General features: G+C 51.0%; 1 protein-coding gene across 3 annotated transcripts in view; it reads right to left on the bottom strand.

The window, feature by feature from the left end:
* Positions 1–625: 625 nt before the first annotated feature.
* PPP2R2B (protein phosphatase 2 regulatory subunit Bbeta) overlaps positions 626–16,023 on the bottom strand; it is a 102,796-nt gene continuing 87,398 nt past the window's right edge. For all 3 annotated transcript variants that reach the window (XM_083798475.1, XM_083798474.1, XM_083798476.1), the window contains 5 exons: positions 13,527–13,704; positions 9,930–10,094; positions 3,829–3,998; positions 3,562–3,653; positions 626–2,842 (listed from right to left, as the gene is read on the bottom strand). In XM_083798475.1, coding sequence (XP_083654601.1) covers positions 2,563–2,842; positions 3,562–3,653; positions 3,829–3,998; positions 9,930–10,094; positions 13,527–13,704 — 885 coding nt within the window. In that variant the 3' untranslated portion in view covers positions 626–2,562. The remainder of the gene's footprint in view (positions 2,843–3,561; positions 3,654–3,828; positions 3,999–9,929; positions 10,095–13,526; positions 13,705–16,023) is intronic.

Genomic DNA, 16,023 nt, shown 5'->3' with positions numbered 1-16,023 from the left:
GCGCCCATCACAGCCGCAGGGCTGCCTGGCTCCCTGGGAGCTGATGGGCGCTGAAGCCAGAGCCTTTCCCTGGCCCTGCCTCACTGCCACCAGGCCCCAGCTGCTCAAAGCCAGGAACACTTTTTGTCAGTCAGTAAATACGTATGTTTGTGTTGCCAAGCCTTTGTGCAGTTAAAGCTGTATTTGGTTTCCATGAAATAAGGTGTTTGATTAGACTACTGAGGGTGAGGGCTAAACAACTAACCTGGAGCAGCTTGTTTATTTGCAGGAAGGTCCCCGTCCAGCCGCACGCAATCCGCTCTGCAGACACCTGTTGCACTTGGCTAAGAGCTGAAAAGTGAATTAATGCCTTACAGGCACGTCCATGGCCCCTGTACACCTGAGGCTCGTGCCCTTGCCTGGGTGCACCCAGCTGAAGGTGGGAGGCTCTGTCTCCACGTAGCGGTCTCCAAAACGACGTCCCGTACTGCGATGCAAAATCTCGGGGTTCTCTGCCACCCGGCAGCAGTGCCTCATCAGCACAGGTGGGCAGACAGCCCCAGCCCTGCTCTCCAGATACACTCTGGTGCCATGGCGCTAACGTTACACAGCACTTGAAAAGCACAACAATCAGCGACTCCACACAGACATGTTGGGACAACTTTACTTTTGATACCAGTGCAGGTTTTCTTTACAGGAACAAAAAAAAGATCTTTTTTTCTTTAATGGTCTATTTACGCCTGATTTATTTTTTTTTTAACCATTTCATTAAAAAAAAAAACCAAAACAAGTTACTCCTGAAAGCGATCCCTTGTAGTAAATTTATAAGCCGGTGCATATTATTTTTTTCCCCACCTTGTACTTATCTCTTTAAAGACGGCAAATGCTCCCTGCTCCTGCCCTGCACAGGCTGGCTGGGTGGGGACAGAGTGTCAAACAGCACCAGCCCAGGGGCTTGAACCGTATCTTCCTCTCCCACCAGAGAGAGATAAATGCCAGTCCCAGCCTCTATGCAGTTCATGTTTTTCCTTGTGGTACCTATGTTCCGTTCCTTGAGTAAGTGGCAGTTAATCTCATTCGTAAGGTGTAAGAGTCGGTAGGTCATTGCAGAAACTGCTTGAAATCCCAATCATGCCTTATGAAAGAGACTGTCTATGAAAGAGACTGTCTAAAGAGTGCATTTTGTCCTTAAAAATTTGTGTAAACTTCCTTGCAAGGATACAGGCACTGGTGGGATACCCACTGCCCATAGCAGAACAGATGCACAGCAGGGTTACCCTTATGGATCCATTTCTAAAGTGACAGTGTTGATTTATTTTTTATTTGACTTTATTTATCCCTTTGCTTTTTGTTGCAGGAGCAGGTTTCAGATTGAATTTTTTTTTTTTATTGAACAGTTGCTCAAGTAAATGAAGGATCTGAACAGTCTTTACAGTAGAAAGGGCAGCCTTGCCATGCAAAGAGGAAGAGTTACTGTTTTTATTATTATTGTAATAATTATTATTATAATGTAGGACCATAGACAGCCTCTCTCTGAAGCAGTCAGGTGCTAACAGCAATATCTGGTTGTATTCTGTTTTAGAATGTCATAAATTAGCAACATATACTTTATCTTAAAAACAAAACAAAACAAAAATGGAATAAATAAATAAATTAATTAAAAAAGAGATAGAGAGAGTCACAACATGCAAGAGCTTAGAACAGAACAATTAAAAATGACCAAAGCAAAATACAAGAAACGCAGAAAAAAAGCGCCCAGGTTCAATTTGGTTTGCAATCAATGCATTTTGGAAGCATCATTTATAAAGGTATTTCATATAGCAAAAAAAGGCACCACAGTATCTACAAAGCCAAATCCTTAGGAGAGTTTCTGTGGGGTGGAGGCGGAAGGCAGCAGCCTGGTTAGCGCGCACACATCTTGTGTGTAGTGCCATCCCTCCTCCTTTGAGCCTGTCTATTGCAAATCTGAGCTTTTCCATTTTATGTTTGGTTTTGCTGTTGGTAAAAATATGAAGTAATAAAAAGACAAATGTGAAAAATGGCAAAGGGGACAACATTCTGATCTTGCAAAATAACAAGTGGAACATTTCTAGGATAAAGTTTTAAAAAATCCGAACGGGCTGCTGTAATTAAAACCCCAACCACACAGTCCTACACACACGCACGTGCACAACCTCCCCTTCTTTTCCCACTGCAGCTGACTCGATACCCCACACTACTGTATTACCACACTTGAATCAGCAGACATCTACAACCATAGCAATGCCACCAGAGGACACCGGGATAATGAAAGCCTAAACATTCCCAGCCTGCCCCATGTTATGTCTTAGCTCGCGATCCACAAGTAAAAGAAAACCTGGTATCTACTTGGTGCGCCCACCCACTGCCCTAGGTGTCAGTGAGTGGCGGATAGTGAAGCTGGTTTGCTTGCCCCTGCACAACTCCTATATGCAGAGCAGTAATTAAACAAATGAATAGGAAGGAAAAAAAAAAAAAGGAAGAAAAAAAAAAGAAAAGAAACATTTGAAATCTTGTGTTTACTAGTATTCAGTACATGAGAGTCCTAAAGAATAACTTATCCTCCTAGTTAACCTTGTCCTGGAATATATACAGGTTATTTGTTGCTGCCACGGCAATGATATTTTCTGAAGGATGCCAAGCTGTGTGCAAGATCTTTTTGCTGAAGTCCAGACTGTCCACACTAATTTCGTCTTTTCTCCGCTTGCCGCCCACGCAGACCTTGCGGGGCTTGAGGATGGCCCGGGGCTTGCTGTTCTCCCGCGAGGCCTCCAGCGTCACATCACGCTTGGTGTTGCGGTCGAACATGCGGAAGAAGTTGTTGTAGGAGCCGGTCATGATGACGCTGGGAGGAGGAGGAAGGACGAGTCAGCGAGCGCAGCTCCATCCCCGTCCCCACGCACCCCTGGGCTCCGCACCGGCCGTGCCTGGCACCGCTGAGCGCCCAGCCGCGGACACCGCACCCCGCGGTCAGTGCCCACCACCAGGACGTGCCGGCGGCTCGTGCCGTGTGCCACGCCAACAAGTTTCTGCATCTTCTCAAGTCTTTCCCCTCCTCATCTGAGGGAATATTAATACCAAAGACAATTTCTTTCAGGATAACAACTCATATTGGGATCCCTCCATATGAGGATATTTAGCTGGCCTGAACCAAACGATTTTCACAGTTTTTTAGAGACAAACTGCCTTGTGACTACAGGCATATTGAATATCCAGAGGTGTAATGAGGTTTAGATTAGATTTAGAATTTGGGCTTCAGGCCAGTTGTGTCTTATTTGCTTTGTTGTTACAGAGAAAACATCACAACGTCAGCTGCTCTTGGACGTTTTCTGCTGCCTTGGATAGTGTGATTTATGCACGGGTAGCTATCGCCGGTATCTGGAGCCAAATACCTCGCCACCGTCCCCTTGCACCCCACTCCCAAGAACAGGCTGGGCGCAGGCCCCGCGTCCGGCCGCCTCCACGTCGGGAACGGCGACGCAGCGCCGGGGCCACCAGTGCCACCGCCGTGGCGCAGGGAGGTGCCACGCGGGGGGGGTCCCGCGCAGCCCCGCCGCCCCTCACCTGTCGGAGCCATTCCACACGCACTCAAACTTGTCGAAGATGCAGTCGTTCTCGTACAGCGAGCACAGCTTGCTTCGCAGGTAGTCGTGGACCTGGTGGCAGGGGATGGGTGGTGTGAGGCCAGGGCCACGCCTGACGCTGGTGCCTGTTGCCCGAAGCAGCCGAGCCGCCTCGGCAGTGCGGATGGCAGGACGCTCCCACCCGTCACGGCATGCGGTCCCCTTGCTGCCAGCCCCGGCTGTGCCGGAGGCAGTGCCCCGCACTCACCTGGTAAGTCTCGATGGGCCGGTTCTCCATGTTCAGGTCCCACACTTTGACGGTTAGATAGTCCCTGGTCATGATGTACCTCCCGCTGTGGCTGAATTTGACATCGGAGATCGAGGAGATGATCTCAGAAAAGAACGACCGGTTACTTGGGTCTTCGGGCTCCTCAAAAACTGCAGGAGAGGAAGGGACAGGTGCTGACATCAGCGGTCCCCCGCGAGACCTGCTGCCCTGCCCGGGATGGCGGGTGGGAGAGCAGCGCCTGTGGCGCGGGGACACAGCGTGCCCATGGGCTTCCACTGCTGGGCATGGCATAAACCAGGCAAACATCCGTATTTCACAGACTTCACATGGTGCAATTGAAGCTCCTTTGTTTTTAATGAGTGCAATAAGCAGGAAGGATCATCAGAGACCCATCTAACAACAACACAATAGAAGCCCAAAAGATTTAGAGCTTTGCATGCCTATTCTCTCTAGAAATTAATGTGTAGCATAACCAAAAGTCAATGTAAATATTTTATAGCCAGTGCAACCTACAGATTTCATCTGATCAGTCTTTGAATAAATCACAGTTTGAACAGTCTGAAGAATATCAGTGAAGTTCCAAATTAAATGCATTTACAAATTCAATTTCAAAGTAACATCAGCTGGGCATGTATGGCTTAAAAAAAAAAAATAATCAGAGATGCATCAGCACAGAACCTGTGCACTTAGGGGAGATCTGCCTAGTCTTCTCTTTCCAGCTCTACAGAGCCCCTTACTATCTCAGCATTAAAGAATATTGCCAGTAAGAAGGAGAAGCTACTCCTGCTTTATTTCTGTACTGGAAAAAAAAGCAGTTCCCAGCCACGTTAATCCGACTTTTGCCCCAGCACTGACACTGCTACAACATCCTCTGCTGCGTCACCTTTTTGTTCTGACCCACTGGTACCTAGAAAAGGAGAGTTTGTGAGGAGCCAGCATGGCTGCTCCACGAGCCAGGGATGGGCTCACCTTGCATGCCACACTGAGCACAAATGTTTCCTCAGTTTTATTATCCCCTAGCTGAGCCCTGTGCTACGGATGCCTCAGTTCTTGAATATGGTGGAAAAAGTGCCTGAAGTGCCAGTATAAATGATCTGTCTACAAATCAGAAATGGCAGTCCCCACAGCAGGACCCAGATTTGGCTTCTTTAATCACCAGCAGGAAATCTGCTGATATGTCAGCTTTTTTGTTTGTTTGTTTGTTTGTTTGTTTTTAATAAGAAAAGTAACAAGAAGAAAAGAAAATAAAAATCTGAGGCAGTCTGTGGAGAGCATCCGAATTCCACGACTTGTCTTCACTCTAACCATCACAGGTTTTCTCATACCAGGCCAGTTGCTTCATGAGTTTTTTTTAACAGCTGCATCATTTTTGTCACAGCTGTATGTATGTGAGCTGTCATGAAGGCTAGAGGTGTTAAATTTATAGTCCATGAGCAAGACGAAATTGTTGCTGATACTGTAGAAGTAAAAAATTTAAATTGCAGATTGACAAACAAACAAGAAAGGCCTCAGAGAATGAACCCAAGAGCTGGTGGCAGCACTAAGACAAATGAGCAGGAGCGAGAGGGCAGTGGCAGGAACAGGGACGGGAACTGATTTCTGGCTCCAGACAGCGCAGCGCACTTCTCCGGGCCCGCTGTATTTTCCACAGGCCTCACTGCTCGTCTGCAGTACCAGGCCATGACACCTCAAGCGCTGAGCTACCGGAGCCCAGGAGAGGATCCAAGGCACCCCCAGCTGTCGATGCCCGAGTGCCTGCCCGGGAGCAGCCCTTGGCCAGAGGGACTCTGCTGGGGCAGCCTCAAAGCAAACGGTTTCTTTTCACTCAGCAACTAATTTAACCGCTCATCATTAAATTTAACACCAATTTGAGTACTGTCTTTTCTTTCTCACTCCTTCATTTAAACCCTAATCATGCCAATTAACCACACGTACTGGAAAATTGAAAGCACAGCAAGGCCGTGCAGGGCACTGGCACCGCGCGCAGCCCCCGGTCCCAGCCGCAGGCCGGGTGTCCCCGTGGGGCCGCAGCACCTGGTAGACGTGGCTCTGGCCCTAACCACCCCTCCGCTAGAGGCAATGAGCAGCCAGGTGGAGGTTTCGATTTAAAATGAAGACAAGAATGTTGCAAAGGCAAAGAGGTTTCCTGGCTTGCTAAATGAGCTCAGGGTGGCACACGAGGCTTGTTCTTCATCCCCCTGGAGATTTTGCACAATCGGCTAGTTAATTTTTAGCTCGAGGTCTTGCCAGGCTTATTATTCTTTGCAGCAGGACATCATTAGCTGCTGTGTGGGGCTGAGAGAAGGAGATGCTTCGTTTTGGGGGGGGGGGGTGACACCACCAGCTTAGTTCTGCACCAGCTATGTGCCTGCTGCTTCAGTCAAACCCAGCAGACAATGAGAGCTCGTTTCCACGCCTCAGTCTCAGTCCTGCGCAGGATTAGCTTCACCTACACAGAGAAGTGAGGTGTCTCACATGAGACCAGATCTCTGCGCTCTATTTATGCAACCTTTTTCCTCTATAAAATGCTTAGGTGAAAAACTAGTTAAATAGAACTCGCTGCTAAATGGGAATGTGAAAGTGAGTGTTTTTTCTTTGCTGCAGCCTGATTTGGCTTTGCAGAGTTGGCACTTATCTCATCCCTGGGTGCGTTAATGGCACGCGGCAGTCCTGGCTCCGGAGGCAGCAAGCCTCTTGCCTGAGCTGGCGATCGTGGCTTGCAGCAGTGAGGCCCGGGCCCTGCGGGAGTTCACGGGACCTTCCAGCCAAGCAGCAGCTCGCGTGCCGACAAGGCCTGGCCGTCACCCAGCGGGTGCTGCAGCCAGAGCCCTCTGCTCAGCCTCCTGCTGCAGACAGCAGTGGCACTGGGAACTTCTCCCCAGACCCACCCATCAGCGGGGGCACGTCCAGGGAATTCAGGCCAGGCTGTGACTGTAGCTGCACTCTGAGGGTGCAGCTGGCGGCTGTGCTGCCACGTGGCGCTGTGAAGGCTGGGCACAGGCAGCACTGGCCAGCACCTCCACCCGCAGCACCCACCTCAGGCAGCAGCGCTGGAGCCTCGGGGTCACAAACCCTGGGCAAGTCACTTCGCACCTCTGGATTTCAGCTGAGTCTTCTGCTAATCCAGGAATAAACAGGGCCCCGATGGAAACCTGACAGCACAGTGGAGCAGAGCTTTCGCAGGAAAACCCAGTAATTTCCTGCTTCTCTTGCTTCAGATTAAAAGCCAAAAGCCCACTGATAGTTCACCCAGGCACAAAATTCATCACAATCATAACTGAGGAAAAGCTATGCTGGTGCAAGCAGAGAATCCAGTTTTGCTTTCTACCAGAAAAATCAACTTTGCCGTCGAGCCTCAGCCCAGAGGCACAGGAACACTGCAACCATGGCCTAAGGGCAGAAATCACAAGTCTGGTGCCAGTCTCTCCCGAGTAATTCACTTTTCTGCCTCATTCCTCCTGTCTGCAGCGAGGCAGCAGCACTCATTTCTCTCCCTCACAGACAAGGTACAGATTAATGAAGCGCTCCCGTCCAGGTGCTCTGAGTGCCTATGTGGATGGGCGCAGGCAGGATCAGACCCAGGGTCCCCGTCTGCAGAGCACTGAGAGGCCAGGCAAAGGCCTGCAGCCGCCAGGACAGGCAGGGCAGGGGGAGCAATATTCTGCTGCCCCTCTGAAGGGTTTTGTGTGGCTTCGCTTCTGCTGCCGAAGCAAATTTGGGCTGCTGAGCTCACGGGGAGGGTTTCTGAGGCACTAGCTCTGTGGTCAAGCTCTGCAAGTTGCAGCAAAGGAAAAGCCAGAGCTCTGATAAGCGGCCTTGGCAGCGTGTTTTCGGCCATCAGCCTGGTGCTCAGCTGGGTTGCTGCTGTCCGTCACCCCTTGCAGTGCCCCAGCTACATCCTGCTGACTGCGCAGGGAGGCATGCCCGTGCCAAGGCTGATCCCAAGCACAGATGCTCTATCCTGCGTGTTACATACACCTAATGGGGTTTTTCCTCCCTTTTCACATGGCTCTTCAGAACAGAAATACTTTTGCCGGTGTCTCCAGCTGCCCCATGAATTCCAACCTCCCCTTTGGCTTCCTCTGGTACTTTGGACAACTTGAGAGGTTTCTTTGTGCACGATCTGCCCACGGAGTTATCCCTGCACCAGACCTTCTTAATATTGTAGCCCATCACCATTTAAGTCCCTGAGGAACAGACATATATATGTGGAAAAGGATATTCTCCCCTAACCCAGCTACATGGCTGGAGGTAACATACAAAATGTCATGGCTAGCAGGCGCCTCAAATAAAATGGGCAACCAAAATTTAGTAAGAGAGGCACATAAGTAAAAGCTGGCCCCAGGCTGCAAAGCGCGTCTACCTAAATAAACATGACTGAGATGTGCAGTGCTATATTTTGCAGTTTTATTAAAAATTGTCAGTTATTAAATATTTCCATTGGAGAATTTGCTTCAAAAAGCCAATATTGCTTTTCATTTTGAACTTTGATGAACTGTCTCAACTTCAACTCACACATCTGCTGAACTGCAATTGACTGAGGCTGATGCTTCTGAGGGATAGAGGGAAATCAATATAAAATGTCAAGGGAGAGGTCAAACCGAACTTGTATTCACTGTTGGTCGGTGTGCTCACTGAGGACTAAAAGGACATGGCAGCACCCAAACAAAGGGAAATACTATGTGAGGGCTTCTGCCACTGATGTGTCAGGAAAAGGAATTTCCTTTGCTCCTTAATTGTACTCTGATTCTTGGCTAGGAGCTGTCACTGTAGAACTGCGAGACACAGTCACGAAATGCAAGAACAGAAGGGTGAGTTTTGCTCAGGATTTGGGAAAACAACCGTTCCATATTTTCAAATCTCCAGACAATAATGTAAGCTTTCCTCTCTGTCTCCTTTACCTCAATTTAAAAACAGGTATCAGACTGTAACCACAGCTCAAAAGCCAAACAGCAATAGCTGGTGTGTCATTCCCTACTGCCTCTATCGAAGGCCTGAATCTGAAATACAGCCAGATGCTCTCTGGATGTAGATTATTGGCACTAGGCTTCCATAAGTTGCACCTGGTTTGTGTGTGTCGTTCCTGTAACATGACCATATTTTAGATGCTGTAAATCTCATTAATTTCCCCCAAGATATTGGTCATTTTCTGAAGAAAACTCAAACAAGTTTTACCCTGGCCATGTAAAAATCTCTCACTTTGGCTGTACATCCAGACAACTGAAAATAAACAAACAAAAATGTTCAGAGGACAATGTTCAAACCCCATCAGGTACACAAAGGGTTGGACAGCCAGTCATAAAGCACAGCAGCCCTTGCTTCTGCCATTGTTTGCTGTCTTTAAGGTTGACACCAAACTTCTTTAGGTCTGGCCTATCCTTGTGTTTCATTTACAACACAGCTCAGTGCAGAGTTGCTTTTCAGGAACTGCCCTGTCACAAAGAACTGCAATAGGTATTTATCAACCAACCCACAAATGTCGGACGTGTTTGTGCCAGCATGTCTCGGAGCGGTGCCCAGTTAGGAGAGCACTTCCAGCAGTGAGAACTCCTGACAGGCAGAGGCGGAGCAGGAACCAAAATGCACTTGCTGCTTCATCAGCAGCTGCCTTGTCACGTCTGCGGGGGGGAGGATGAGGAACACACTCCCTGGCTGCCCTGCTTCCTGCAGATTTTGGGGGGCTTTTTTGCACCTCCTGACCCTTGTCACATCAGTCACAGCTGACAACAGGATGCAGGCTTACTCAGACAAGTGGCCTGAAGAAGTACAGCACCCCCTGTCATCTGGTATCAACAGCTCTCGCAGGCACCGTGCCCTGGCACCCGTGATCTGTCACACCCACCACAGCCAGAACATCAGAGCAGGTTTTTAATGTGCACCCCCAGAATGTTCTGGGCTGGTACCAGGGACCCCTGTCCTCATCGGGATGGGTGGACTGATGCAGGCTGCCACAGGAACGCTGGGACGGGGACCACAGCCCTGCGTGCCCCGAGCACACAGTGACCAAGCCCCTGCTGATCTCTGCACTCCCGTTTTTGGGACCTTTGCTCAGCACAGGGCCCTGGCCCGGCCGTACTCACACTTGGCGTGGCGGTCACAGAGGGCGGAGGTGCGCATGTCGCACAGCCGGATGGTGCCTTTGCTGCTGCTGTAGACAAAAGTGTTGCAGTGGTGTGGGTGGAACTCAGCGGCAGTGATCACCTCTGTCAGCTCCTCCATGTTGGCTGGCTTGATGTCCACGATGTCTGGCAGGACGAGTCAAGGCTCCTGGTGCCTGCCGCTGACCTCTCCACACCAGCTTTTTCCGTCCCCCTACACAAACCCTGTCTTCCCCACAGAACAGCGCTGCTCTGGAGTGCATCAGCACCACGGCTCCGCAGAGCTGATGCAACCAAACGTGCACTGCAGCCGCTCCTGCCTCCTGACATCCACCCACTGTGCACTGATGTCCCTTGAGGCCTCACCCCGTGGGGATGCTGGATCCCGACACCTCAGCTTGTGTCCACCACCAGCCCCGAGCCCGCGCTGAGGGCTCCATCCCTCTGCCCCCAGCCCCGATCGGAGCACTGGGCCTGGGGCCAGTGCAGGTGCGTGGAAAATCCTGTTCGCTCCCATTATCTGCCTGCATGGAGACTGCGACTCTTGCCCTGCGCGGCCGGGAAGTGCTGACTGTCCTCTCTGTGTGGACAGGCACAAGACCGGACCCTGATGAATTCACCCCAGCCAGAATAAACAGCTTGTATTGCAGTGTCTGGGCAAAGTGAATAACCACACTGAAAGCAACTATGAGGGAAGGAAAATAAAACCTGGATGACATCGACAAACAAAACAACAGACCAGGGGTGGCTGGCTGGGGCTGCACGATTTCTTGGCTCAGTAAGATAATGGCTGAGAGCTGAGCCACAGACCCCATCCCGGGGTCCTGCAGCCGGCACTGGCCAGGGCTGGAGCAGCCCACGGTGCTGCGGGGGGCAGCTGCCAACTTCTGGCCTGGCCAAGCCAGCGGTCACGGTGGGAAGAGGATTCAGATCACAGAATCACAGAATGGCCAAGGTTGGAAGGGACCTCTGAAGATCATCCAGTCCAACCCCCTCACATAGAGCACCTGGCGCAGGATGGCATCCAGGCAGGTTTTGAATATCTCCGGAGGAGACTGCACATCCTCTCTGGGCAACCTTTTGTAGTGCTCTGTCACCCTCCCAGTAAAGAAATGCCCCCCTCATACTGAGCTGAAACCTCCTGTGCTTCAGTTTGTGCCTGTTGCTTCTCACCCTGTGGCTGGACACAACTGAAAAGAGTCCAGCTCCATCCTCTCGACACCCTCCCCTCAGAAATTTATATACATTAATGAGGTTTCCCCTCAGTCTTCTCTCTCCCAGGCTAAACAGGCCCAGTTCTGTCAGCCTGTCCTCATATGACAGGCGCTTCAGTCCTCTGATCATCTTTGTAGCCCTTCACAGCACAATCCAAACACCCAGCAAGGGGCAATTTACCCACTGTGCAGACAGCAAGAGAAAAGAAATTGCACCTTTCATCGCCCCCTGGAAAGCAAATTAAGACCATGCTGTTCCTGGCAAGATGAAGATGTGAATTTGTCAGTTGTGCAGGGGTGATGTAGCAAAGTGACTAAAGGAAAATCTCCATCTCCCGTGGAGGAGAGGGCAAGGACGTGTCAGCAAGAGGGAGGCATCCTGCCTGCTACGGGAGGGGCAAGTGAACCTGGTGCTCACCTCAGCGCAAGGCAGGCAATGCGCCGGCGGCAGCAGCAGCAGGGCCCTGGAAGACACTGTGCGTTCCTCCCAGCCCACGCTGCAGGTCCACAGCAGAGCTTGGATCACAGCTCAGACCAGCCCTGAGCCCAGTGCATGGCATTACAGCGCAGTAAACGCTGCCTCTCAAACTGCTTCAAGTCCAGATCTATAAGCACTGGTGAAGCAGGCTGTCACTGTAACGACAGGCAGTGCAGGACTGCATTGCATCACAACGTCCCTGCACTCCCATGCAGTTTTGTAGCTGTCCTGCACTCTGACCTCCAATAACCTTTTTACAACAGCCCTGATGCTTTGCTAAGCAAAGGTTTCAAATCACATCAAATTGTGCAGCAGCTGTGTGATGTGCACAAAATTACGAAAATCCAACCCACAGGACTATGTCTTCTCGGCTCTCAGGGGCTGGATTTGGTCCTGACCAGCAAAACCCCAAACCAGCGATGTGCCCTTCCCCTCCTCAGGTGCACGGTGCTGCTGCGGTTCTTCTGCCCCGGCGCCCACCACAGTGCCCACGGCCGACGCAGCCTGGCAGGGCTGGGCACAGCCGCACTGGGGACCCCCTGGACAGTGCTGCTGTGCCAGGCTGGGGCGGCACCGATGCAGCAGCATGCCTGCAGGAGAGGGCATCTGAGTGGACACTGCTCTGGCGATGACTTTCCTCCATCAATTCCTAGCAAGCATTTTGGGTGCTGCACTTGCACCTTGCCGAAAATCCCTTGGGCCATCTAGACTTCCCGAAGTTTTACCCAAATCCTCGCATTATTCTCCAAAAACCAGCGCACATTGCAGCACTGCTCAAACACATGCACTTTGAGCCTCCACCAGCCACATGCCTGTGACTGCTGAAATCCTTTCCAGCTGCCTAAATTTGCCACGTGCCCTGGGGATTTCTCAGCAGAAAACGCTACATAAATATCACTGATGATTAGTGTCCCATTGTTATTATTTCTGATGCAGCTGTAACAAGAGTGACTGGCACGATCTCATTTGTGTGACTGTGACTGGCGGCCTGTCACCCTGCTGCAGTATATAATGGAAACAGCGCTATTAATATTTCCACTCCTCGTCTCCCCCAGGGCATCTGTCTTCTAAATCACCTGAGGTCTCCCCTCTCTCCCTCCCACCCCCGACTCAGGCCCTGCAGGCAGAATTCGACATGGTGTCACACAGCCTGGGAGATGGCAGGGGCGCCGCCTGCGGTGCTGCACGGTGCGGGGGGGGCTGGTGGGATGGCTGAGCGCCCTGGACACAGCCTGGCATCCTGCTGGCAGCAAGGCTCAGCCCTGGCAGAAATGAGGGACGTGCCCTGGAAATGACTCCTGGGGACTGGGGATTGCCAGAGCTGTGCACCAGGGCACCGCTTGGTATGGCAGAGCACGGAGTGCCTGAGCCCCCGTGAGCCCATCCCAGGCAGTGCAGCCCCGGTTCCAGCTGAGGCTTGGGCATGAGCCAGGCTGTGCCACCTGCACGGTCACTGTCAGGGCGGACGCGGCAGGAGCTGGACCCTCATGGGTCCCTGCTCCACTGCTCTCCTTCACCAGGACATGTCTCTCCACCCAGCCCCCCCGCACTGGTGCTCCATTCTGCTTCTGCTCTTAAGGTTTCCATCTCGCCTGCACGCACTTCCTGGCAAGAAACCAGGTAATCAGCAGTAATAAAATGGTAATGCGCAGGGTTTGTTATTAGCAGTCTTTGGTAAAGAAAATCATAATGGGTGAAACCTTTACCTCGATTCTCCCTTTTCTTAGTAAGAAATAAGCTCTGCATCATGCCCTCAACACCGGCCCCATGATTACAAGCCGAGAAGCTGGCAGAGGAGAAGCCCAGGGCCACCACAGGCAGCCCTGGTTGTCAGCCAGGGGTCTGCCTGCTGGGCCCATCCCACATGGAGGGGGCACCAAAGGATACTGAAACTTTGATTCGTGATTTCAAAGTTCCACAGGTTTATCCTCAAGTCGTCTGCCGACATGTAGGTCTCGTAGTCGCTGTTGACGGATATGGAGTTGATGTGGTATGTGTGAGCGTTGGCAAACACCCTCCTGGGAGTGGCCTCCACCATCAGGTCCATGGGCCTGAGCACGGGCACCTGCGGGGTGGGAAGCAGAGCATCAGGATGGGGGGACAGAGCTGCGGCTGGCCGCGCTGCACCCCACCCTCCTCGGAGCACACTCACCCAAGAAACCCAGTGACTTTGTAAGTACAACGGAAGGGAAAGGAACGGAAGTTCCCAACGGAACAGAAGGGAAAGCCAACACAAAAGCCTTTTATTTCTGGAAAGCTGGTGGTGGTGTGGTTACATTTTGGTGAGGCAGCAAAAGCCAAGTAAACCAGATTCAGATCTTTCCTGCAGCAACAATTCCTTCTGTGGCCAAAGAACAACAACGTCTTCTTTGTTTTGTCACTGTTAAGTGGAATTTGAAATTCCTGGCGCGTTTCTAACAGAAGGGTAGTTTTTAAGAGCCAGGTCAGCACAGATTTTTCTTTCAGCTTTTCTGGATTTGCTTGACAGTGAAATGATGGAGGTAAGATGTGGGAAGAGATGGAGAAAGTGAACGCACAGGGCAGAGACATGGAGGAAAGAAGAAGCAGAGCTTTTAGATTAATAAGCATAACTTATGTAAACATCAGGGGATGAAGAAATGCAGTCAGAAGCAGCATATGCAAGAAACAGTGTAAGTAACAACTTCAGACATAATGTTCTTAAGGCAACTTAATGCACTAGAAAGGTGTCAGTCTGTGCTCCTCCTTGCCAGTAAGCTATTCCCTCAAGCTACTTCATTACTGTGTATATTATCTGTGTGCTGCCCAAAGAGATTTCCCATGGCTGCAGAGGTGGGGACAGGAGTGTGACAGCCAGATCAAGTGACACTAGAACATAGGAACTGTCAGCTCAGAGCCTGAGCTTAATGTGATGAGCCTGCTTTCTAATTCAGCCTGACATACTCAATGATGCATCGTTTGCTGTTGAATGACTTTGCTCAGCCATCTGGGGACATAGGTTCACATTTTGCTCAGAGATTACAGGAAATGGACTGTCATTAAGATCGTCGGAAACACGATGGTTTTGCAAAGGGAAAGGGCTCAACTGTTACACTGGGCCACTCTGGATGCAAAAACAAATAGGGCAAAAGCTTTCGCATAAGATTTCACTCAGCAAGATGACAACGCGCAGACCAACCACGTCTTGTGGTCAGAGCCCACAACAATGCCCATCCCCAGAGTAACACTGCAGCCAGGACTGCGAGCCAAAGAAACTACACAAACTGGGCCTGAGCAAGGGCGCTGGTGGTGATCTGCAACCTCCACTGAACCAACATAATTACCTGCCTAATTTTTATATGGTTAGCTACCTGCAAACACATTTTTCTTGAGATAGGAAGCTAAGGTAAACTCTTCAGGCAATAAAATTCTTCCCATATTACCTCAGAGACACATGCCTGGAAATTGTTCTTTCACTGAGTAAAACCCCCCAAAATGAACAAACCTGGCCATCTGTGAGTATTTCATTACGTCAGGATTTCTTACCTGCTACAGTTGTGAGAGCCTGCACTTAAATATGGAATATGCCTCTTTTCAACATGCGCAGTAAGCTTTTGCTTAACTGTACCAACAATAAGTACTTAAACCTGCAATAAGTATTTAAACCTGAAAACACTGAAATTTCAAGGCAGGAGCAGCTGGGAGCACACACTGGTTCAGGGCTTTCATCCCATGACAGCAGACATCTTGCAGCAGAAGGAAACCCAGCAGCTCTCTGGATGGTTACAGACAGCAGACTCGCACGGAGCCCCAGCCGGGCTTTCATCTCCCGTTGCTCCCGTGCCTGACTCTGCTCCGCAGCTGGACCCGGATGCTGGCAGCAGGGCTGGCAGAATCGTGCGACCCCTGCACCCGACCCTGCACGCACAGCGAGGCTGTGCCAGCGGGGCCAGGTCGAGCTGGCCGTGGGGGCTGTGCCCAGACCGGCCCCTGCAGCTCTGCGCGGTCACGGCTTGCACCTCGAGGCTCCACTGCTCCGCCAGCAGTGGGGCAGGGAAGGATCGGGCGAGGGCTGTGAAGGCGAGCGTTCGCTGTGGCCGAGGACGTCCCGGGGTGCTGCTGCGCGCATGGCTTCCCCTCCCTGGCACAATCAGGCCACCAGCACCGTGAGCTCTGGCTCCCTGGAACGTGCACCTGGGAGCAGTTTGCCAGCACAGGGCATTTCTCTTTCTGCCATTCCTTGCATTCAAATCAGAACAAACTCCCACTGCCTCTGACTTCCAAAGGACAGAAAACCACAACACGAGGGTTTTCCAAGAAAATTCAGGAGCAGAAAATCCAACCCTCTAATTTTGTTCAGCATGAAAGTGAAAACAGCTTCTGGTCTTTCCTTCAGGAAGAGTTAAATCCACAAAAATTGTACTGG

The sequence above is a fragment of the Anser anser genome (genome assembly GCF_964211835.1).
Source record: "Anser anser genome assembly, chromosome: 14".
Lineage (NCBI taxonomy): Eukaryota > Metazoa > Chordata > Aves > Anseriformes > Anatidae > Anser > Anser anser.
Note: the sequence above shows the minus strand (reverse complement) of the source record. Positions and strands in the feature narration are given on the sequence as shown.